This window comes from Mastomys coucha, unplaced genomic scaffold, assembly GCF_008632895.1.
Source record: "Mastomys coucha isolate ucsf_1 unplaced genomic scaffold, UCSF_Mcou_1 pScaffold5, whole genome shotgun sequence".
In the NCBI taxonomy this organism is placed as follows: Eukaryota; Metazoa; Chordata; class Mammalia; order Rodentia; family Muridae; genus Mastomys; species Mastomys coucha.
Window position 1 is genome coordinate 22,661,061 of NW_022196911.1, and position 26,732 is coordinate 22,687,792.

The window sequence follows — 26,732 nt, forward strand, 5'->3', positions numbered from 1 at the left end:
GTCCCAAGGTGGGTTGATCATTTGATGGCCTTTCCTTCAGTCTCTGCTCCTTGTTTGTGCCTGCATTTCCTTTAGACAGGAACAATTATGGGTCAAAAATTTTGAAGATGGGTGGGTATCATTTCTATCTACAGAAGGTCTTATGAATTTATGATAAGAATTATTGCCTTAAACTTACTATGAACTTATTAGAATGTAAAAGCTTTTAGAAAATCATAATCAATTATCCTGCTGTAATGATTTTACTTGACTTTTGTATGAGGTAATCTTTTAGAGACAGTATATATACTAAGAACAGAAATAAAAAGAGAGGGAAGAGCTTTTCTTTATCTAAGCAACAAAGTTTTTTGAGAGCATCTTTTTCTTCTCCATTTAGAGTATTTTTCTTGTATGTGTGACTTTCTTCCTTTTCTTTTGTTCTGGCTCACAAAGAGTTAAAGTCTGGGCCTCTCAAGTGAGTCAAGAAAGGTATACAAGTCAAAGAACAAAGAACCCAAGTAACCAACTTCTTAATTCCCTGCAGGCTAAAATAATAGTTAGTTGCCATAAGTCAGTAACTTTTGGCCACAGAAGAGAGTGTAACTCAAGATCCCTCTCTGCCTTGTCATTGTCCATACAAACTATACTAAAAAAGAATCAATCCTGCAGAAAATGTAAATAAAAGAACTGAGACACACACTACTAACTTACTGCAGTCACCATCCAAGTCAGTGTGTAACTTCAAAAATCAAACAGGCAAAAGTTCACATAAAATTAACTTCAACACATATATGCTTTTGGATAATATGACTAATTGTAGTAGATTTTTGAAATGAGTAGTTATTCACTGATCCCATGCACAGAAATAGCAACAAAACAAGAAAAATAAATGTACAACATGTCAACACTGAGAAACCCCTACCAAATTCTCATTAAAGTATAGGAGCACAATCAGTAAGAGTTTTCACTTCCCTAAAGTTTGTAATCAAATTGTTTCAAGAGGAATGGGCAATTACTGCAAAATGAACAAATCAATACTAGAAAGATATCAAAATTCTGGAAAGCTGCAAGAATTCAAAAACCTTCTTGAACCAAGATCCAAATTCTCTTACAATTATTGTGAAGGATACCATAGAGTAATGGTGTGAAGACAGAAGACAAGATATATCAATGGGAAGACAATATAGACAAAGTATAATACTGTGTAAACATACTAAGCAATTTTAACCAAAGTCCTGCTGGTATTATACTAGGAAATGAAAAAAAAGCTGATCACAAAAGAAATAGATATTAAAAGAACACAGAAACAATCAACATTAGATTAGGGGAAAAAGTTAGAGGCAGAAATATTTCTAGTTTTACAAGGATCCTAAAATGAAAGCAATGAACTTCATATGATATATACGAACACATGGGACATATGCATAGTCACATAATTTATATTTTCCCCTATTATGCTTAGATAAAATCAGTAAAATACACAATAGGTTAATCTTGACATTACAGTAGATTCTAGATTAATTTCTAGAGAAACAGAATATAGAAAGTCAAAATTTCATTTCCCATTTGCACATTTTTGTCTTTAAAATGTTCATTAGATTATTTACTTTAGCTTCTGTGTACCAATGTCTTGTAACATGTATGCATGTAGCTTACTTTTGGCTGGTATGTACTGAGGCCAGAAAGAAAGCACCTGATCTACTGTAATTAAAATTATGAAGTTTGTCAGCCACTGTGCTGGTGGTAGGAAGTGTACCCATGCCCTCTTTAAGAAAAGCAAGTGTTATCTGCTGCTGAGCCAACTCATTTCACCATTCTATTTCCAATATCATTTGAATCTTCCATTACTCTTACCTCAATTTTCTGCAGAATATCTGATATCATTTAAACTTTATCAGTTCTGTATATATTCCAGGTCTCTTTGTTCTGTTTCAGTCAGTCCAAGCTATGGGAAAGAGACTTTTCAAAACACCTAGGATTTCTAACACAGTACTGTGCTCTGTAAATAAAGCGAAGACTAAATAGAAGATATTTTACAAAAGACTCAACTATAATGCAATGTCACAGCAATAACTCCTTAAGGAAAGTTTTTAGGTAGCATAAGTTGATTTCCACCATTCCTACTCACAGATCAATGGAAACTCCAGCACTGGCATGGAGCAGAATAAATGGGATGACTATTTTACACTCCTGAGTTTCTTAATTTATCGCAAAACAAAAATAAAAGAATCCTTATAGCTGCCTAAAGGACCAACATGAAGAATAAAAAGTACCATACAATGTTTATTTCTACAATGAAGTTCTTTTTCTCTGTGAGATGTGTGACTCATTCCTAGAGAAATCACAAATTTGATGTTTTCACTAGAACCCCAAGGCTCAATACAGAGTGCAGTACACTATTTGCATTCACACAAATCAGGCTACTGCAATTCTTCAACATCCAATCTATGTACAAAGCACAGTAATCAGGGTCTAGGCATTACCATTTCTACTCAATGAAGTGCACAATGGTAAGGACTGCCATCAAATTCTGTACAGTGCTTTAATCCTAGCATCCAGGGGGCAGAGAGAGGTAGATACCATATAAGTCCAGGCTTGGACTACATTGGGAGTTCTGACACAGACAGGGCAGCACACTGAAATATATACCCAGCAAAAAGAAATAAGACCAAGGTAATCTAACAATTCATCAATGTGGATAGTGCTTGGATGAACCCAGGAGATATAAGAAAATTAGAGTAAATTTTTCTAACACAATTGACTAATCAGAATTGCTTAAAAGATGGTTTTGAATTTTGTCCTAATGTATACTGAATTTTTCATCAATAAATTTAGTATAGCCTGATATTCTCACAGCATACATAGTGCAGTTATTTTTTTTTTTACAACACAAGGGGTAACATCAACAATTTAGCATATGATTACACATCTCTGAATACACTATTTAAATTATACTAAATATACATCTCAGATGGAAAAACTAATGAGTAATAATTCATTTAGTAAATGTATCCTATTTTGGTGGCACTTTGTCAAATCCTCTTTTAAAAAGTATAATTTGTCTGGATTTCATTGTTTGACTTAAACAGACAATGCTGTTACTTTCAGGGATTTTTTTTGAAGCTATTTTGAGGTATGGATTTACTGCCTTAATCACAATCCCCTCAGAATGGATCATTTCAGTCTGCAGAAAACTGGTACACAACACCATATTCTTCTGGCTTCTCCATTTTGTCCTCATTATGAATTATTTGAGGATGAAGAAGTTTAATAAAGTTTGAGCAAAGTTGAAAGACTGACTAAAAGTCAAACAAAGTATGAAGTTTAACAAGTTAAAAGGTTAAATAAAAAATTTCCTACATTGTCACATTTGTCAGTTTTTCCCTCAGCATAAACTCTTGGTATTTTCTAAGACTTGAACATTACTCAAGGTTTTTACAAATTTCTTATGTTCATAATAATTCTCTAGTGTGGAGGCTCAAATGTCATGAAGGATTATGCTTTCATAAAGGACATGAATTCTTAAGTATACTTTCTCCCATTATGAATTTTCAGATTTTTTTTAAGACATGAGATATGGGTAAAAATTTCTCATACACTCCACCTATAAAGTTTCTCTCCTGTACGGATTCTCTGATGTATTCTAAGAGATGTGCCAATAGCTAAGGATTTGTGTATTCACCAAATTTGTAAAATTTCTCTCCTGTTTTTTTTTCTCTTACAAGGTCTAAGATAGTTTGTCTTGGTAAAGGATTTGTCACATTCACTGCATTTATAAAGTTTCTTTCTTGAATGAAGTCTCTGATGAATCTAAGACAGCTTTTCTAGGTAAAAGATTTATCACTATAATTTGTGTATTTCCTGTATGAAGTTTCTGGTAAGTTCTAAGACAGTTTTTCCTGTGAAGGGATTTGTTACATTCCCTACATTTAAGGTTTTTCTCCTACATGAATTCACTGAAAAGTTGCACAAGTTAAGGATTCAGGGTAAAGGATTTTTCGCATTTACTACCTTTGTAAGGTTTTTCTCCTTTATGGATTCTTTGATGAATTCTAAGATAGCCTTTCTGGGTAAAGGATTTGTCACATTCACTACATTTATAAGGTTTCTCACCTCTATGAATTCTCTGATGTATTCTAAGATAAGAGCCACTTGTAAAGGATCTGTCACAATTACTACATTTGTAAGGTTTCTCTCCTGTATGACTTCTCTGGTGAATTCTAAGACTGCATTTCTGAGTAAAGCATTTATCACATTCACCACATTTGTATGGTCTGTCTCCTGTATGAATTCTTTGGTGCATTTTAAGATATGAGCCACTAGTGAAGGATTTGTCACACTCATTACATTTGTAAGGTTTCTCTCCTGAATGAATTCTCTGATGTATTCTAACATATGAGCTGCTAGTAAAGGATTTGTCACATTCATTGCATTTGTAAAGTTTCTTTCTTGAATGAAGTTTCTGATGAATCCTAAGAGAGCCATTCTGGGTAAAGGAATTTTCAAATTCCATATAACTGTAAGGCTTTTCTCCTGCATGAATTCTCTCATGAGTTCTAAGATGGTTTCTTCGATTAAAGGATTTGTCACATGCATTACATTTGTAAGTCTTGTCTCCTGTATGAATTTTCTGATGAATTCTTAGATTGACTTTCTGGGTAAAGGATTCATCACATTCACTACATTTGTAAATTCTCTCTCCTGTATGAAATTTCTGATGAGTTCTAAGATCGTCTTTCCGGTTAAAGGATTTGTCACATTCACTACATTTATAAGGTTCTTCTCCTGTATGAATTATCTGATGAATTACAAGACAGTCTTTCTTGGTAAAAGATTTATCACATTTACCACATTTGTAAGGTTTCTCTCCTGTATGAATTCGCAGATGAATTTTAACACTGCCTTTCTGGGTAAAGCATTTGTCACATTCACTACATTTATAAGGTTTCTCTCCTGTATGAATTCTCTGATGAATTCTAAGATGGTCTTTCCGGTTAAAGGATTTGTCACACTCACTACATTTGTAAGGTTTCTTTCCTGAATGAATTCTCTGATGACTTCTAAGATATGAGACACCAGCAAAGGCTTTGCCACATTCACCACATTTGTAAGGTTTTTCTCCTGAATGAGTTCTCTGATGAGTTCTAAGAAGGCATTTCTGGGTAAAGCATTTGCTGCATTCACTGCATTTATAAGTATTCTCTCCTGTATGAATTTTCCGATGCATTCTAAGATTGCTCTTCTGTGTAAAAGACTTGTCACAGTCACTACATTTGTAAGGTTTCTCTCCGGTATGAATTCTCTGATGTATTTTAAGTCCTGAGGATGTGGAAAGGGATTTGCCACATTCTTTACATCTGTAACATTTCTTTCTTATATCAGTACTGGGATGGTATTCACGGTAGGGAAATGTACAGAATGACCTAGTACCTTGGTTACATTCAAAAAGCCTCATTTCTTCATGAACTTTCTGATGTTTTCTAAGACCTGAGCAGCGGATAAAGGATTTGCCACAAAAACTACACTTGTAAGTATTCTTTCCAGTGTGGATTCTATAATGTCTTTCAAAGTCAGATACATGATAAAAGCACTTACCACATTCTGTACATTTGTAGGGATATCCTCCATAATGGATTGTGTAATGTAGTTTGAGGTGTGACAAATACAAAAATGATTTACTACATTTTGTACATTTATAGTACTTCTCTCTAGTATGAGCTCTCTGATGCCTACTCAGGCTTGAGTACATCATGAAGAATTTTCCAGACTTCCTGCACTTGTGTGGTTTCATTCCACTATTGTTTCCTTTTTGCATGAGTTTATATTTAGAGAGGAAAATTTTATCATACTGTGTTTTGTTGTGTTCTTTCATTTCTAGGTACACTGTTTGATGTTGACTAGTGATGGAATACATATTTAAGCTGTTCACACAGTCTTTATATTTGCATGGTTTTCTGGCATTCTCAGTTTTGTGTCTGTTTGATGATTCAATGGAGGCAGTTCTGTTGTTAGCTTGATAAGGTGTACTTTTGGAGGATTCCTGAATCATCTTGCCACGTTCATTCCATTTGTTAGACTTCTCTTGAATATTCACATGCTTTGGGGCACTATACTTTGTGCCTTCATCATGTTTGACACATACACCATTATTCTCTGAAAAAAAGTGCAATTAGGGATGACAGTGATTAATGCATGAGTAAGAGACTCAGTAATGGATATTTCTTATATTTTTAAGAAAGCTAAATTAGTAATTCTCAAGGATAAAGCTCTCAATAGAGTTCTTTTGTGTTTCAAAATCATTAACTGGATGCCCAGAAGAAATTCAAATCTGATCTATATCAAATGAATGGAGATGATAATTCTTATTTAAACACTATACTTTACTGAAGATATGACAAATAAGTGATCATGTATTGAAGAACTTTGAGAAAGGAGCTTTTAGAAGGATCATATAAGCAATGCTTCTCTACTTTCTTGTTTATGTTTTAAGACAGTATAGCTTTGGTCACTTAGGAATTCATTATATAACTCACATTGTCATGGTACTCACCCTATATTCTTGCTTCTGGATCTGAAGTATTGGGATAAAGCCCATACTGTACCAGTAAAAAACATAGTTCATATGGAAAAAGTAAATACATTAGCAAAAACTAAATTCTCCCAATCAACACTTCTTTCTCTACTTAAAAATCTCATTTCCAAAAACCATAAATAAGAATCTTAGAGACTAGCAGCCATCAGGGACCAGCAGCAGTGAGTCCTGTCCTGTCCATTCCCTGCCTTCTAGTCCCTGGGCCACAGCTCTGCCCATATCTCTGTTTCCTGTAACCTGGGAAAACCAGGTGAGATCCCCATGTTCCAAGTCCTCTGGCAAGCCAAGCAGTGGTGAGAGCCTCCCCACCTCCACTGTATTCTATCCTCAAGTCCACACCTCTATCTGCAGCTCCAGAGGCCTGCAACCATCATGGACCACCATTTCTGTCTGCATCCCTGAAGGCCTGCTACCATCTGGGACAATCAGGTCTACCTGCAACCTAAGAAGGCCAGCTGTTATCTGGAACTACCACCTCTGTCTTCATCCCCAAAGGTGTGTTGCCACCTGGGTTTAAGAGTTCTATCTGTAGTCACAGATTCTGCTGCAACCAGGGCCTACTAGGCCTGTCAACACCAGGAACAATATGATGGTGAAAAGCTAGTATAAGGACATAATCAACAAAAATTGGGGCTATACGGTACCACCAGAACCCAGCTATGCTACTAGAGCAAGCCCTGGATATCCTTCCACACCTAAAGTGCAAGAAATGGTCTTAAATCTAATCTTATAAAGATAATAGAGGACTTTAAAGAGGAAATAAATAAATACCTCCAAGAATTTCAGAAAAATATAATCAAACAGGTAGAGGTATTCAGAGAAGAAATGAATAAATACAAAGAAATATAGAAAAATACAATAAAAAAAGGTGAAAGAAATGAATAAAACTGTTTAAGAGCTGACAACAAAAAGGCAATAAAGAAAACACCATATGAGGGAATCTAGGAGATGGAAAACCTAGGAAAGAGAACAGGGACTAAAGACACAGCATATAAGAAATTGAAGAGAGAATCTCAGGTGTAGAAGATATAATAGAAGAAATTGATACGTCAGTCAAAGAGAACCATAAATATAAAAGTAACATAACACAAAACATTCATGAAATTGGGGACACTATGAAAAGACCAAACCTAAAAATATAAGGAATAGAAGAAAAAGAGAATTGAAACAGTATCTTCCTAATAATCCAGCCCTATAGAGGATACTAAAAGGAAAACTCCAACATACAGAGGATAATTATACCCCAGAAAAGAAATAACTGTCTACCAGCAAAACTAAAAGAAGAGAAACACACACACACACACACACACACATTCACAAACTACTACCATCTACATCAAAATAACAGAAACGTCACTAAGATGACATCTCAATATTGAACATCTATGACCCAAATCCAAGGGCACCCATATTCATAAAAGAGACATTACTAAAGCTTAAATTGCACCACGAACCCCACAGATTAATACTGGGAGATTTCAATGCCCCCAGTCTCACCAATGGAAAGGTCATTGAAACAGAAACTAAACAGAAAAATAATGAATCAAACAGATGTTATGAATGAAATTGACCTAATACAGATATAGAACATTTCACCCAAAGAAAAAAGAATATACTTTCTCTGTACCTCACGGAACCTTCTCCAAAACTGATCATATACTCAGCCATAACAGATAAAAGAAAATTGACAGAACCCCTGCATCTTATTGGAATACCATGGATTAAAACTGGATTTCAACAACAACAGAAAAGCTACAAACTCAAGAAAACTGAACAGCTCTTTACTCAATGATCATTAATTCAGAAAGAAATAAAAGAAGAAATTAAAGACTTTCTAGATTTTAATGAAAATAAAAGCATAACATATGCAGACATATGGGATACAATGAATGCAGTGCTAACAAGAAAATTCATAGCACCTTCAGTAAAAATATCAGAGATCTAGTATTAGCAATTTAAAAGCACATCTAAAACATCTAGAACTAAAAGAACCAAATATATCCAAGAAGAGTAGATGGTAGTAAACAATCAAACTCAGGGCTGAAACCATTAAACTAGAAACAAAGAGAACAATAGAAAGTATTAATGAAACCAAGAGCTGATTCTTTGAGAAAATCAAGACAATGGATGAACCCTTAGCTAAATGAAATAAAGGACAGACAGAATATCCAAATTAACAAAATCAGATATAAAAATGAGGACCTAACAACAAATACTGAGGAAATCCAAAGAATCATTAGGTCTTACTTTAAAAGCCTGTACTCCACAAAATTGCAAAAACTGAAAGGAAATGGATTATTTTCTAGATAGATTTCATTTACTAAAGTTAAACCAAGTAAAAATTTTAAGCAATCATATAACCCATAAGGAAATAAAAACAGTTATTATCAGTCTCCCACCCAAAAAAGACTAAGGTAAGGCCTGATGGTTATAGCTCAGAATTCTACCAGACATTTTTTTTTAAATAAAATTTTATTGGTTATTTTACTTATTTACATTTTAAATGTTATCCTCCTTCCTGGTTTCCCCTCCACAACCCCCCTATCCTATTCCCCTCCCTCTATTTCTATGAGGGTGCTCCCCCTCCCACCTACCCACTCCTGCCTTACCAACCTAGCATTCCCCTATGCTGGAGCATCAAGCCTTCAGTGCCTCTTTTCCCATTGATGCCAGCTGGAGCCATGGATCCCTCCATGTGTACTTTTTGGTTGGTGGTTTAGTCCCTGGGAGCTCTGGGGGGTGGGGGTCTGGTTGGTTGATATTGTTCTTCCTATGGGGTTGCAAACTCCCTTCAGTTCCTTCAGTACTTCCCCTAATTCCTCCACTGGGGTCTCTGTGCTCATTTAGATGATTGGCTACAAGGATCCTCATCTGTATTGGTCAGGCTCTGGCAGAGCCTCTCAGGAGACAACTATAGGAGGCTCCTGTCAGCAAGCACTTGACAAAGACCTCAGAAGATGGAAAGATCTCCCATGCTCATGGATCCATGGACTGGCAGGATTAACATAGTAAAAATGGCCATCTCATCAAAAGCTATATTCAGATTTCAATGCAATCCCCATCAGAATTCCAATTTAATTCTACATAGAGATAGAAAGAACAATTTTCTAATTCATTTGGAACAACAGCAACAACAACAACAAACAAAACCAGGATAGCAAAAAACCAGAAGTAAGAGAACTTCTGGGGGAATCAGCATACTGATCTCAAGCTCTACTACAGAGCGATAGTGACAAAAACCACATGGTATTGATACAGAAACAGACAGGTAGATCAATGGAATAGAATTGAAGACCCAGAATTAAACCCACATACTTATGGTCACCTGATCTTTGACAAAGAAGACAAAACCATCCAGTTATTTGAAAATTTTTTTATGAAAGACAGCATATTCAACAAATAGTGCTAGCTTAAGTGGAGGTCTACCAGACTTTTAAAGAAGCCTCCAATACTCCTCAAATTATTCTACAAAAAAGAAACTGAAACAACATTGTCAAACTGATTCTATGAGGCCACAGTCACAATGATACCTAAACCACACAAAGACCCAAAACAGAGAGTTTCAGACTTATTTTCCTTATGAACATTGATGTAAAAATACTCAATAAAATACTTGCAAAGCAAACCTAAGAGCACATTAAAAACATCATCCACTATGATCAAGTAGGCTTCATCTCGGGGATACAGGGGTGGTTCAATATATGTAAATCCATCAACATGAGAAAAAAAATCACATGATCATGATTAGATGCTGAAAGAGCCTTTGACAAAATCCATCACCCCTCATGTTAAAAGGCTTGGAGAGATAAGGGATACAAGGCAGATACAAAAACACAATAAATGCAAACCAATAGCAAATATCAAATTAAATGGATGGAAACTTAAAGCAATCCCACTAATCCCAGGGACAAGACAAGGCTGTCCATTCTTTCCCTATCTATTCAATATGTACTTGAAATTCTAATTAGAGTAGTAAGACAACTAAAGAAGACTGAGGAAATACTTATTGGAAAAGAAGTCTAAGTATTGCTATTTGCAGATGATATGATAGCATACTCACGGTTTCTAAAATACTCTTCCAGTTAACTCCTTCAGCTTATAAACACCTTCAGTAAAGTGGATGCATACAAAACTAACTCAAAGAAATTAATAGCCCTCCTTATATAGACTATAAGTAGACTGAGAAAGCAATCAGGGAAACAATACCCTTTAAAATAGTCACAAATAATATAAAATATCTTGGTGTAACTCTAACCAAGTAGGTAAAAGACATGTATGTCAAGAACTTCAAGTCTCTGAAGAAAAATACTAAGGAAGATAACAGAAAATCTAAGATCTCCAATACTGATGGATTGGTAGGATTAACATAGTAAAAATAGTTATCTTACAAAGGGCAATGTACAGATTCAATGCAATTCCCATCAAAATTCCAATACAATTCTTTATAGACCTGGAAAAATCAACTCTTAAATTCATATGGAATGGAATTCACATCACAATTACAACACAATTCTAAGAATTTGAAAAAAAAATTCCAAACTTCATACAGAAAAACAAAAAATCCAGGATCGAAAAAAAAAAAAAAAAAAAAAAATCCAAAAAAAACCTGTACAACAAAAGAACATCTAGAGGTATCACCATCTAGTTTCAAGCTGTGCCACAGAGTAATAATAAGTGCATAGTATTAGTATAGAAAAAAATAGGCTGATCAACAGAGTCGAATTGAAGATCCAGAAATAAGCCCATACATCTACAGATGCTTGGTTCTTTGTTTGTTTGTTTGTTTTGTTTTTTTTAACAAGGAAGCCAAACCCATACAATGGGGGTGGGGTGGGGGGAAAGCGTCTTCAACAAACGGAGCTGATCTAAGTGGATGTCTCTATATAGAAAAATGCAAGTAGACACAAATTTATTACCCTGCACAACACTCAAGCCCAAGTGGATCAACAACCTCAACATAAAATCGTATACACTAAATCTAATAGAAAAGGAAGTGAAGAATAGCCTTGAACTCATTTGTACAGAAGACAACTCCCTGAAGAGAACACCCATAAACCAGGCACTAAGATCAACAATTAATAAACGGGACCTCATGAAACAGAGAAGCTTCTGCAAGGCAAAGTATTCTGTCAAAAGGACAAAACGTCATCCTTAAGAATGGGAAAAGATCTTTAACCAACCTGACACCTGACAGATGGCTAATATCCAGGCAGGACTCACTCTTTCTTTCTTTCTTCCTTTCTTTCTTTCTTCCTTTCTTTCTTTCTTTCTTTCTTTCTTTCTTTCTTTCTTTCTTTTTTTTTTTTTTTTGGTTTTCTACACAGGGTTTCTCTGTGTAGCCCTGCCTGTCCTGGAACTCACTCTGCAGACCAGGCTGGCCTCGAACTCAGAAATCCACCTGCCTCTGCCTCCCAAGTGCTGGGATTGAAGGCGTGCGCCACCATTGCTCAGCTCCAGGCAGGACTCTTAGTGGAAGGATAAAAACACTAACATACCCACAAAACCTTTGACCCAAAATCTGTCCTGCCTGCAAGAAGTGTAGGGGCAAAGATGGAGCAGAGTCTGAGAGAATGGCCAACCAGTAACTGACCCTAGGTGAAATCCATCCTACAGGCAAGAAGTAATCCCTAACACTATTAACAACTCTCTGTTATGCTTACAGACACAAGTCTACCATAACTGTCCTCTGAGAGGCTACCACCTAGCAACTGATAGAAACCAAGGCAAAGAACCATAGCCAAACATTAGACGGAGCTGAGGGAGTATCGTGGAAAGTTGGGGAAAGGATTGAGGGACCGAGAGGAGATAGGGATTCCATGAATATATCAACAGAATCAACTACCCTGGAATCTTGGGGGCTCCCAGAGATGGAAAACCACCATTCAATGAGCAGATGTGGGCTGGACAGTGCTCCCTCCATAGGTAGCAGACATGAAGCCTGGTCTCCATGTCAGGGTACCCCAACAACTGGAAAGGGGGCTGACCCTGACTTTGTTATCTGCATGTGGATCCTATTTCCCCTAACTGTGCTGCTGTTCAGTAGTTATTTGATGTGTCAGGGTGGGTTGGTAACCAGTGGGGCAACTCCTCCTTTTCAGAGGATAGAGTACTGTATGAAGGAGGCAGTGAGAGAAGGGAAGTCTGTGATCGGGATGTAAAGTGAATAAAAAACTTAAAACACAAATTAAAAAAAAATCCTTAAATAAATGAAAACTTTAATGCAATAGTATATTATTAAAATTAAAATATTTCATTATTATATATATAGTAATATATTTCCATGCACTGAACATTCAATTTCCTTTGAACTTTGAAGTTTTGATTAAAAACTAGAAAACAGATTACACAGAACATAGTACTAGTTACCCTTCTAGAGAATGGAGAGAAATGTAGAGGAAACACCATGAAAAAGTTATGTTGGTAAGTAGAATTTTTCTTATTCTGGAAGTCTCTAGACATTTAATAGAGTTTACATTTTCACAAAGTAGGTAAATTTGAAGGTGCAATTGGAATTCTACAGGGAGAGTATTCTTACCCACAAAGAGTAGATTGTTGTAATTCTCCAACATCACATCCATGTACAATGCCCTCTGAGCACAGTCAAGACACTCCCATTCCTGTTGTGAGAAGTCCACAGCCACATCCTTGAATGTTAACAGATCCTATAATAAAAAAATTACCTATTTACCATGTGGTGCTAGACAAAAAATACTTTTCTAGGTAAAAAAGATCTAAAGAGCAAGATATTTTGTGATATTGATGAGTCCTGGCAAACATTTAAGAATAAAAGTTTTCTAGAAATCCTGCAGACTTGTGTCAGAAGTTAAGCATTGCTACTCTTCTATAGACAATACATGGAATGACTTATTATTGTCCACATTCACAAGGTCTTTCTACTTCATAAATTTTCTGATGATTCCTAAGACCTGAGTAGCAGATAAAGATTTTTGCCACAATCACTGTATTTGAAAAATTCATGTCCAGTTTGAACTGTAGATCAGTTCTAAGCATCCTCATGGGACTAAACAACAGGTTTTAAATCCAGTTCCATGTGATCAAGTCCTCTCTTCTGAACTCTACAGGCTGGAGGACATCATAGCATAGATGCACATACTTGGACAAATATACTGAAATACATGAAATTGAATTACAATTTATTTGTAATAAAAGATAGTTTTTAAAATATTCATAGTCTGCCAGGTGGTGGTGGTACATGCCTTTAATCCCAGCATGTGGGAGGCAGAGGCAGGAGGATTTCTGAGTTCGAGGCCAGCCTGGTCTACAGAGTGAGTTCCAGAACAGCCAAGGCTATACAGAGAAACCCTGTATCGAAAAAACAAAAAACAAAGACAAAAAAATACTCATAGTCTTTATTGTATTTTTCTATCTCATTGAAAACAGGAGGACATGACAGTCTTAAAATCAGTAAATGTTTAGGGAATATAACACACACATTTGAGGTCTATATGTAGTAATGTACCTTTATGAAATATATGCTGACATCAAACAGCATTATAATGTCAGATACCAATGTCATAAATGGCAAAGTTATGGTGAGCAAAAATATATTACCAAATTCTACCAGTGTCAACTTTGGCCAAGTATGGACACTAGAATACTGTTTGCAGCTGGGTCTCACCTGATTCTATTCTAAAATGCTCTGTTGACATCTTGAGGCCTAGGTACAATGCTGCAACCTTTCTAGAACAAAAAGACTGAATATGGAATGCAGAATGTTTGGTGAATTAAAAGTCAGGGTTTTCTTTTTAAACAGTAAAGAATGTAAGATCAGTACACATATCCAATATTCCAAACAACATACAGAATCAACTACTTTGAGAATTTATTTTATGAGAACACATCACAACCACAAAGTAAAGAGAAAAATCTGCATTAGGCAGCATTAAAATCATTCACATTTTTCTAAACGATGACATAAAAAATACAGATATTTATAATTTCATAAGTTCCATATGATCTTTCACTACAGAATTATTAGCTATGTATCTGTAAATAAATGGTATATGTGACAATAAATGCAGGTAAGTTATTTTTGATCAAATCAAGTTTTAAATTGAGAGAATCTTATATAATTTTTAATACTTTTTTTTGCTCATGAGATTGACTGAATTGAAATTTGAATCTTCCAATACAACTTTATTTTATTTTCTTCAATATTTAAGCTTATATGTTGAACAGGATTATAACTTACATAGATAAATATCAACTATAATTTTTCCTTTGCTTTTCAAAAACTAGAACACACAAAGTTATATAGTGCCTCTGTGACAAATGTGCATCAGAATGTAAACCTATGGCCTGGAGAAATGACTTAGAGACAAAGGCACTTGCTGTTTCTCGACAGAAACCCGATTCAATTCTTTCTACACACATGACATGTCAGTACAATGCTTGACTTCAGTCCCATGGGTTTGGTGCTGAATACAGGGATCTAGGGATATAATACATCATGCAGTTACATAAAAATTGCAGATGAACATTCTTATACTTAAATAAAATATTATTGTAAAGAAAAACAGAAACCTCATTACATTGCTTAGAATTTTCCCCTACATAATATATAGATTCTAAAAGGGGAAAAACGCAGGTAGAGGGAGTATTCTTCCTCTTAAAGAAATTAAGGGAATAAATTAAGGAAAACATTTGTGTATGCTTGAAAATTGATGGCTTATGCATAGCACCGAGTCAATACTCTCTAGAAAAATTTTACTAATATAGTCCACATGATGTAATATAAAACTGGAGGCAGTAGTGCTTATGCCAAATCTGAAAACTGAAACAAAGGTTAATAGAGAAAATAATCATCTGTCTATAAAAACTTACCATTGAGCAATGAGCAGAACCTCTCTTGAAATAAATAGATTTCTAGGGTCCACCCACCCATGATCACCATGTAACATAAATTGCCAAAGAAAGACACCATAATACTGCAACCTTCATCACGTCAAAGACAAATCAATGTTATGGAAGAGCAATCAAAATATTCCTTCCATCATCTGTGCCTTTAGGGAGCTGAAATGTTTACTATTAGGATTAAAGACAGAGAGTCATACTTATTATTTTACTCTTCCATGTATTGTTTAATGATGTCCATAAATTTGCACATCATTCATAAACCTGTTTCTGGAAACATAACCATTCCTGAAAAGAAATTTATGTGGCACAGAGACATTCCTCCCTCAATATACAAGGATACAAGTGTATCCTATATAGAAATGCCCATCAATATATTCTTTGAGCATCATTTAGAATAGACAATTATCAGAATTCCAGGTGTCAATTCCATGGAAATTTATGTCCTCATGGTATAAAATCCAGTTTAAATATAATGGAAAAAAGCTGTGCTATATAAGTGAAAGAAAGACATAATTTTGACTATCAGGAAAAAAGGAAAATAAATCATAGAAAATACATTTTAGATAACATTACTAGATGTAGAGAAATAAAGTATTGAATGAGTTCAATAATAAAAATGATTTTCAAAGAAAGGTGAATAGAACACTGACCTGGGGAGCAGCTACCAAAGAAGCATTCATTCTTCTTATTCCTCTTTTCCAAGTTTCTGTCTCAGCAACAAACATAAGAACTCTTCTTAAAATTTCATATCAAGGTGTCAAAAATACAAAGCTAAAATTAATGCAACTCTGCTATGAACAACACCAAGCATAGATGCAAGAACCAAAATGGTAACAGAAAGCTTGACTACAACTTGAGGTTTTTTTCTAACCTCAGCTGCCACCAGGCTAATACAGAACATGCATATACATATATGTGTGTGTGTGTGTGTGTGTGTGTGTGTGTGTGTGTGTGTTCTGGTGCAAAACAGTAATACTCAGAGTTATTACTAGGAACTTATCTTCCAGGGACTGGAGTCATAGCCAAATGGCTGGTGGGTACCTAAAATAAAATGGAATCTCATTAGCCATCATACTAGAAAACAGTATCTGATTTTTCAGTCACATTTCATTTCATTCTACCTTGTAGATATACTACATTTCTTTTCCATACGTACCCTATTGTATTGGATTAGTGATAGATCCTTTGCCAAATACCATGGTTTTTTTTCCCCTCAAAATAATTGTTATAAGATCTAATTACAGCAATTTTCATCATTATCTACAAAAGCTTTACATTCAAACTGAGGTAAAATGTGTCTTTTTAACTTATTCATCTAATCCATGTGGATCTGTTTTCTAAGTCACATGCACATCATTGTGTGAGAATGTCGATCACCTAAAATCCACATCAATGCATTGAGAGATAGAATATTACAATTCAGGCCGCACATGTCTTTAAATGGAATGTTCATGTGCTTAATGTTCTAAGCCAGTGGTTCTCCATCTTTCTAATGTTGTGACTTTTTAACACAGTTATAGGTACTCATAAATGTATATATCTGCATGAGAGCAGATCTACCTGGAGATTGATAAAAGAGTGGAGGATCAGTTCCTGAAGCCATAAGAATATTTGTTTTATGATGGCTTTAGATCAGGGTCAATTTACCTTCCACGGGTTGAAAACAACTAGTCTATGCAAGGCCAAGGCAGAATCATGAAGGAGGCATGGAAGAAACTACCTCATAGCTGTTAGGAGAAAGAGAATGTATAGAAAAATAATGTGAATCATTTCACGGAATGCTCTGATCAATTTTGGAAACATATTCCTGAACATGCATATAGCTGTGTCTGAGTATTGTTCTGGGCAGTTCTTAGGTTACAAATCAGTAATAAACATGACTCCAGTGAAACCCTTCAGTTCCTGGCTGTTATGGTCTTCCTCTATGATAATAGCCCTTATAGTTCCACAAGAAAGTAATAGTGTGTAACACGGGTCTTACAAAGACAACAGACTCTACTTCTGAAAAGTACAATATGAGAAAATAGAGAAATCTTCAGTATGGAGGAAGGAAAAGACATCACTCAAGAGCCCCACTAATCCTATCCAGCAGGATCCAGAGTGCACAGGAATGGAGAATTCATTGTTTTGAAGCCAACAACAGGTGAAGGAGCTAATGATCAGCAATAGAAATAGGATCTGTCCTTTCTAAAGGGCGTTCCATGATAGGTCAGTGGAAGTCACAGGAACAACACATAACTCGACAGCAGTGTAGAGATAAAAATGAAATTGCAGCAAATTTAAAAGCTCCCAGGGAATATAGGACATGCAGCCACCTTTCATCAGAGAATATGTATGACCTTCAAGACCTTTAAAACTCAACTGTAGACCACAGCACTGGAGTGTGACAATGATTATGTCACTCAGTGTGTTTGGTTTCAATGCATTTGACATATGAACATCAAAGAAGAGTTTGCTGGGCGTGAATGAGGAGAAAATTAGCATGCAGCAATTGATTGAATTTATCTTACCACTGCATATGCCCAATCCTGTTTGCTGATCATGAACTATTTAGAATGGGAACATGTCCTTTCTACATCAGGCCTGACTGATCAGTGGTTTGAGATCTGCAGGCCTGTGGTTATACCTTAGAATAAGAAAAGCATTCCATTTGATACCATTCACTTTCCTTCCATAGCAGACTTCTTTGCTGGTGGGATGATGGATAACAGCACTTTCCTGTATTACACAATCTTCCACAATTGGGGTGGATCCTCATAAAAATTATTGGTATGTATCTAACTACATATCAATATGATGAAACGTCTTTTGCCACATTACATGGGGCACAAGAAGTTCTCCAGCTCTGGGCTCTGTGAATACAAACAGCTTTATCACATAGAGGGATCACCTAACTGTTCCAATGTTGCCATGGGGTGTCAGGATATTCAGGCTCCATATCACACCAGAAGTGGCACATCTATATTCTCTCCTGTACTGTGATTCGCTCCTTAAGCAATACCTTTAGATTATTTCTAGTGTCTTGTTTTAAAAATAAGGTTTATTTCTTTAAATTTAATCGGCAGGGGTATTTTTGCCTGCTATGTACTTCATGCACTCAAAGACTACAGCAGCCTCACGAGAGCCACGGATGCTCTGGAACCTGAGCTCTGCAAGGATGCAAATTCCCTGGGCAGTTACAGAAAATTGAACCTGGAAACTGTAACAGCAACAAATGCCTTTAACTGCCGAGACACATCTCCTGCCCTTTAATTGTTCCTTAATTAGTTACTTTGGAGATATAAATCGATGATCAGTGAGACAGAATTCAAGGAGCACCAAGGATACTTTCTTGGAGTGTCAAGATGAGGGCCAGCTCAGGAAAGACGATCATAAAGAAATGGGGTGACAAAGACACAGTGAAAAGGTTGGCAGCAAGAGGTACTGTACTGGTTGTGAAAGACGTTCCCCAATAATTATGTGCCTGAGGACTTACAAGGTTGAACACAAGTCAATCTGAAATAGGATGTACAAAGATATTAGTAACACCATGGAGAAATTAATAAAATTAGAGACTCAAATTCAATGATTCAACATAACAGAACTGTTTCTGTGCAAAGACTAAAGTACTGGCCAAGCATTGCTCACTTAATTGAAACTAAAAGATTGAACCTATATGTATTAGAACTAGAGACAAAAGGGGGACACCGCAATGTATGACAATGATGGAGCAAGGAGCAGAGCAGATCTAGATTCAGATTCTGTGTGCTACAGTCCCAATCTGCCAGGCAAGGCATACCCAACAGTGTCATAGTGGAAAGACTATTTTGTGGGTGACAGAAGTCACTCTGGTTCAGTCTGAGGGGCTTAAATCTGAAGCTCCAAAGGGGGAAAATACACTGGTTATACTGGAAACCTGGCCAAAACTAACAATAAAGAAAGTCACAAGTCCTAGAAGGGAATCCTCTACTGACATTTGCTCCAGTCAAAGGCTCAGTTAACACCTGTAGCCTGGTGCTGCTTTCAGTCTGGGTCAAAACAACATGGTTTTCAACAGGCAACAGTTATTTTGGAGACTGAAAATTATCAAATGCTGAGCACAACTGACTGTTCACTGTACACACTATAAAGGGAAATCCATATTACCACATGCAATAGTATTCTCAGGGAAAATTTCCAAAATCATTAATAAAATAAGACTGGCAAAACCAATTTCATGTTCTTTCCACTATCACTTGAGACCCACCCCACGCTCTCTAACATCTTTTGCAACAGCATCCTCTCTCTTTACTACCCAGGGCTCTTAGGTGATTCACTGGTAAGCAGATCTGGCTGAGCAGGGGGAAACCTGCATATGGAAAGGAGATTCTTCAGAAATCACCAGGAACTTTTCATGGAATAAAATGAAAGACGCTAAAACCTGCCAAAAGGATAAACATGAAGGAAAGAGGAAATATGTGTGTGACACTGGGGGTCGGCTCTGAGAAAAAATAGTCCCAGTCCACTTAGTTTTTCTTTCCCTCTTTACTTAACTGTGGCTGAGGATGTGGTCTCTCAGCTTTCGATCTTACCAACATGGCTACTTGTTGTCAGGCCCCCCTGCCATGATAGACTCTTACTTATCCTTTGGAAGCATTCCCCAAAGTAACCCCTTTCTTCTACAAGTTGCCTTGGTCATGTTGCTTTATGAAAACCGCACTTATTGTAAACCATTTTCTGATTGGCTTCAAGGTTCCATTTCAGAAAGAGAACTCATGTCATGTTCTGAAACCTAATCAAGAACAGTTAGCATGATAGGTTATGAGCAGTAAGAGGCCTATGGGCCAGTGGACCTTGCCAGGAAACTTGGTCAGATAGAGTGGGCCTGAGTCACTGGAAACTAGGGTGACACAACCTGCTTCCTGCCAGGAAACTATGAGGAAACAACAGGAGAGGTGCTGAATAGTTCAGTGGTTAAGAGCACTGACTGCTCTTCCAGAAGTCCTGACTTCCAGAAGTCCTGAATTCAATTCCTAGCAACCACATTGTGGCTCACAACCACTTGTAGTAGGATCCCATGTCCTCTTGATGGTATGTCTAAAAACAGCTTATACATAAGATAAATACATAAGCTTATACATAAAATAAATAATCTTAAAAAAAAAAAACAAAAACAACAGGAGAAATCAATGGGGAGACCATATAGACACTTTAATATTCTGCAGAGATACTAAACAATTCTTTCAAAGTCTACTGTCATATATATCTATCAGGAAATGGGAAAACTAACCACAAAAGGATATAAAGGGACAACCAAAGCTTTCAAAGTTAAAAAATCACGAAACAAACTTTAACCAATACTTTTCCTAATTTCACAGTATGCTTAAATGCAGTAATGAAATTTATGTAATATTGATATAAACCCCCAAAATGGCACAAATAGAATAAGGATGTCTTCATACACATGCACAAATAAATTATATTTTGTTCTAGCATTATCACATAGGAACTTTGTAATGTGTACAACAGGCAAATCATGAGGTGATTTACCATAGAATATTCCAGAACCATTTCTATAGAAACAGAACATGGAAAAAAAAATCTCATGTCTCATTTATTCTTATTGCTTTTAAAATCTTCAGTATGTTTTTATTTTAGGTTATCGGTAGTAGTGCTTTGCACCACATATATATGTGCATGGTTCCTGCTGAGGTCCAAAGAAGGCTTCAGATCTCCTGGAACTAAAGGCACACATGCTGGGGATGCTGAGAACTGTACACGAGTCTCTTTAAGACAAGCAAGTACTATTTGCTACTGGGGCATCTCTACAATGTTCCTCCCATTCCATTTCCACTGTCCCTGGAACACCTCACTAATCTTAATAACTCCAAAATATACATGGTCCTTTTGCTACAGTTTTTCTTTATACCTTACAGGATTCTTTGTTTTGGTTCTCAGGGGAGCAGGTTTGGCTTATCAGTTAGACTTCCATACAAGAAAAACATTCTTCAGAATCAATTTGGATTTCTAACACATTATAGTGGCAGTAGAGAAAATAGATCTACAAATGACTCCCAAACTCTGTATAGTGGAAGAATATTGAAAATGCTCTGTAAGCATTTGCAGTTAGCATTGACTTGAGTTCTACCACTTCCAATCATAGATCAATCAAACTTAGCAAGCTGAAATGGAACTGAATGATGGGGATGTTGATATTTAACACTCCTGAATTTCTTAATCTTTCATGGAACAAAAGTGAAAGAAACCTTATACCTCCCAAAAGGACCAACATGAAGAACACAAATGATCATGCAATGCTCTCTTTTTCCTCTGAGGACTTCATTTTATCCAGTGACAGGTAAGACTCATTCACACTGAACTCAGAAACTTGTAGAGTAGTATTCCTTGGAATCCGGAGGAGGAGATAAACACACTGTAAATGATCCTCACACAGAAACCAGCCTGCTGCAATTATGCAACATTCAATCTCTATACAAAGTCTGCTGAGCAGACTCTTTGCTTTGCCCTTCTTCTTGAGAAAAGTACACAGCCAAAAAACTATCATTAAGTACTGTGAGTTTACGTGCCAGCTCTGTAGGTTTGCTCCTGAAATCTTGGCATTCAGGTGGCAGGGGCAGGCAGGTCTCCTGCGTCTTAGTTAGGAGAATCACTACTCTGGTGAAACACCATGACTAAGTAGCAAGCTGGGGAGGAAGACATTTATTTGGCTTATACTTACACAACACTTTTCATCACTGAAGGAAGTCAGAACAGGAACACTAACAGGGCAAGATCCTGGGCAGGAGCTGATGCATAGGCCATGGAAAGGTGCTGGTGACTGGCTTGCTTCCAAAGGCTTGTTCAGGCTGCTTTCTTATACAACCCAGGACCACCAGACCAAGGATGGCACCATTCACATGGGCTGGGCCCTTCTCCATCAATCTCAAATTAAGAAAACGCCTTATAGCTAGATATTATGGAGGCATTATCTCAGTTGAACTTCAAACCCTTCAGATAACTCTAGTTTGTATGTCAAGTTAACATAATACTAGCCAGCACATCAGCTGAGCTGTCTCCATTGCTCACACCACTGGTCTCCAGCACTGGTGCATCTAGTGTGGTTACACAGTGTTACTGCCCCTTTCCTTAGGGAGAAAATAAGAGAGTTGGAGAGAACATGCAGAATATAACACTGGCCCCACTTCCAGAGAACACAGACAAACGTAAAGGAAGCACTCCGATAGGGTTATGGTGATAACCAGAATTTCCCTCATTTCTAGGAGTCTCTAAGACAGTACAGAGACTTCACACACATACACAAAGCAGATAAATACAAAGGATGTATCAGACATTCTATAAGAAGGGCATCCATACCGATAAAGAACAGATTCTTTATTGATTCTTCTGTAATTCTCCAACACTACATTTTTGCACAATGGCCTCTGAGCACAGTCTAAGCATTCCCACTCGTACTGTAAGCATTCCACAGCCACATCCCTGAATATCAACAGACACTGTCATGGATAATCACTCATTTATTATGTGCTGCTGGGATTGCCCCTATCACCACAGTTTTAAATTTACTCTTCCAGTTCAGATTCTGTAATGTCTATTAAGGTGCAGTTTGGTTCCTAGCATCCTCATGGCACTACACATCAGATTTTCTTTCTTATTATTTTAAGACAGAAGTTCATTTTGTAGCCCTGAGTGTCCTGGAACTCTCTTTATAGACCAAGCTGGCATGGAGCTCACAGAGATCCAAATGCCTCTGCCTCCTCAGTGCTGGGATTAAAGGCATGTGTGCCTCCATTCCTAGCTAGACAACAGATTTGAAGTCTAGTTCCACAGGATACAGTCCTCTACTCTGAACTCTACAGGCATGAGGCCTACATAGCACACATGCATATATTTAGGCAAATATACTAATACACATAAATAAAAGACAAAATGTAAATAAAATTTACATTTATTTTTAATAAAATTTATTTTCTAAAAATAGTTACAACATATATTGCTATCCTCTTTTCTCTCTAAAAGCAGGATGACATGATGATGTCATAACCAGTAAAGGTTCAGGGAATATAAGGTAAACACTTGAGTTCTAGATGCCAGAATGTACATCTAAGAACTCTGTGTTGATCTCAAATAGGATCCCAGTGTCACATCTCAGATGATAAATTATGATGATTAAACCTGTGGTTCCAAATTCTATAGCTATCAACCTTGTTCAAATGTCTGCAGTTAGGACTCACCTGCCTAACTATTCTAACATGCTCAGTTGAGATCCTGAGGCCTAGATACAACGCTGTACCTTTTCTAGAAAGAAGAAGGTGGAGTCTAAAATGAAGAATGCATGGATGAATTACAAGCCAGAGTTTTTTTTTTTTCTTGAAACAATAAGGAGTGTAACATCAGTGCATAAATAGAACATTACAAACAACATATACAATCAAATATATTATGCTGTTATTTTATAACAATATCTAACATCCATGAAGTAAACAGAAAAGTTGGCATTATGTAGCATTAATATTATATAAGTTTTCTAAAAGATGACACAGCCAATATAGATAGATAATAATTTCAGTAATTCCACGAGGTTTCACTACAAAATAGTTAGAAATATATATCTAAATAAATGCATATATGACAATGCACTCAGTTGAAGAAGAGTTTCTGTGATTGAAACAAATGTACTAAGTTGTATAAGAATTATACTAACTCTTCATTAATTTTGAATATATTATTGTTCAATTGGAAATCTGAATATTTTGATTTCAGCTCTATTTTTTTTCTTCACTATTTGAGCTCAATCATCTAACACAATTTTAAGTCGCACAGGTAAGTATCATTTATGATTCCTCCTTCATTTCTCAAAAAATAGAATTCAGTGTTAAATTCTGGCTCCATCATGAAAGTGCACCAGAAATTTAAATGTAGGGGCTGGAATAATATCTCTAGGGCAAAAGGATACTCACTGTTTCTGAATAGAAATAGTCTAATTCTCTCTACATACAAGGCAATTCATGAGTTTGTGTGTCTCCTGTGCTACGGGTTTAATGAATATAACAGGGCTCAATGGGTTTCATACATGAATACAGTGTATATAAAAAATGCAGATGCATACTCCCATACTTAAATAATATTTTAAAGAAATAAATGGAAGTCTGACTAATATAACCTCTCTTGAAAATCTCTACCTATATAAAACATAGCTAAAAGGAAAGGAAAAACATGGAGTGGGGGAGCCTTTCTCCTCCAAAAGATAAGAAGAGAACAAAGTCATTAGAAGAGACATTAATTAATGCTTTCAAATAGATGGCTTGTGCACTATATCAAGCAGTAACTCTAGAAAATTTTTACTGATATAATCCACATGACACAATATATGTGGGGATGTCAGTGTTACCTTATGCAGGGCATAGAAAGTCATATACGAATGAATCAGAATTGAAGAAGAAATGATGAGTTCCTAGAAACAAGTGAATAAATCAACCTCCTACATTATAAAACTTGAACACACATCAAGCAGGTGCTGATACCGAAGCAGGGAGTTTTCTCTAAAAGCATCTGAGGACTGGACAGATTAGTATGGAATTCTCCTTTCCTTAAACAAACCTTAGGAGATCTGCCTAAAGGAGATTATTACTTAAAACACAAAGAAGAGGAACACTAGAAAGTCATTATGCAGAGCTGCCTTTACTTCAATGCCCAAAGAAGAGGAGCTCAAAGCATTGGATGCCAAGAAAAATCACAGACCAGTTTTCAGGGTCTACACAGACACAGCGTCTATATTACACAGAAATGGAAGCAAAGGTGAGTTCACTCCAAGAATGTAAGACTATTTTTAACACCCATGAACTAATCAACATCAGACACTAAAGATGTAGAGTCAGTAAGAGAAGAAAAATGACTATGTCAATAGATACATGAAAGCTCTGAGATAAACTATGACATTTGCTGAATATAAAAGCCCTCAAGAATGTGAGAACAGATGAAACATACATCAGGAACAGAAGCACAGCTAATGCAAACAGTACAAAAACAAAGGACAAGTGGAATTACTGTGCTCTAATCAGAACTAACTCAGAGTCTATCAGTAAACACAATTCAAGGACAGAGACATGCTTAAAGAGGACAATATAGAATAGGCAGAAAAAAGCTTGGTGGTTGCATTCATGGTGTCAAAAACTGCTCTGCAGACTGGGGTTGGGGATAGAGGCATCAAAGTCCATACCCAGCTATAGATCCTGTGTGCTACAATCTCAGTCTGCCATGCAAGGCCACGTCCACTGGTGCCATAGTGCCAAGGCAATTTGTGGGTAACAGAAGGCTTTCTGGTTCAATCTGAGGCCAGCTGCACATGGGGGTGGGGCGGGGTGTATGTGTGGGAAATATATGGGTTTTAGTGGAAACCCCAGGTCCTAGAAGGAAATTCACTTCTGATATTTGCTACATGTTCAAATGGCTTGGTTCACATAGATAGTTTGGTGCTAACTTCCAGTCTATGTCAAAGAAACTTTGCTTTCAATGGGCAACAGTTATTTCAGAGAACCCAAACTAATCAAATACTGAAAAAAAAAAAACTGTTTACTGTACAACCTATAAGGAGAAATCCTTTTTTCAACATCTAATATTACTCAGTGAAAATTTCCAGAATGATTAATGAAATAGAATCTGGTAAAACCAACATCATGTTCTCTTTTTACTGTCACGTGAGCCTCACCTCACCCCTTGTTCAATTCCTCTAACATACCTGGATTCTTTACTATCACCTCCTCTCTCTTCACCATCCAGGGTGAGCAGATCTGGCTGAGCAATGGGGGACCTGAATATGGAGAAAAGATTCTTCAGAAACCACCTGGAACCTTCCATGGCATAAAAATGAAAGATGCTGACACCTCCCAAGAAGATAAACACGAAGGAAAGAGAAAATAACATGAAAAATGTGTCTTTCCTCTGAGGATTTTACTCTATTCTATGAGATACGAGACTCATTCACACACAGTTCACACACATGCAGAGTCCTTTTCCTAAGAACCCTCGAGGAAGAGCAAGGAAGACTCCAGAAAACTACTGTGACTCACAGAATCCAAACTGATGCACTTTTCCAAAGGGAGGTCTCTGAAAAAAAGCCCTGACTGCAGGTCTGGGCAAGAAAGTCCACAGTCACAGAATTCAATGTCAACCAACCATGAATAACAGTTTGGCCACATGGGATTTTCTTGAACTAAGGAGACACGTTTCTGATGCAAGTGAGCAATCATCATTATTCAAAAAGTGCTTTCTAATTTTATTTAATCTGTAGTGAGTTTTCTATCTATAA

The 26,732-nt window shown here is 36.5% G+C and overlaps 1 protein-coding gene across 12 annotated transcripts in view; it reads right to left on the reverse strand.

The window, feature by feature from the left end:
* Positions 1 to 431: 431 nt before the first annotated feature.
* LOC116077628 (zinc finger protein 420-like) overlaps positions 432 to 26,732 on the reverse strand; it is a 40,563-nt gene continuing 14,262 nt past the window's right edge. For 2 of the 12 annotated variants that reach the window (XM_031352288.1, XM_031352287.1), the window contains exons 2-5: positions 26,163 to 26,234; positions 16,099 to 16,154; positions 13,107 to 13,233; positions 432 to 6,132 (exon numbers count right to left, since the gene is read on the reverse strand). In XM_031352288.1, the coding sequence (XP_031208148.1) occupies positions 3,953 to 6,132; positions 13,107 to 13,233; positions 16,099 to 16,154; positions 26,163 to 26,199 (2,400 nt within the window). In that variant the 5' untranslated portion in view covers positions 26,200 to 26,234 and the 3' untranslated portion in view covers positions 432 to 3,952. The other 10 variants (XM_031352290.1, XM_031352289.1, XM_031352293.1 and 7 more) reach the window with 8 other exon arrangements.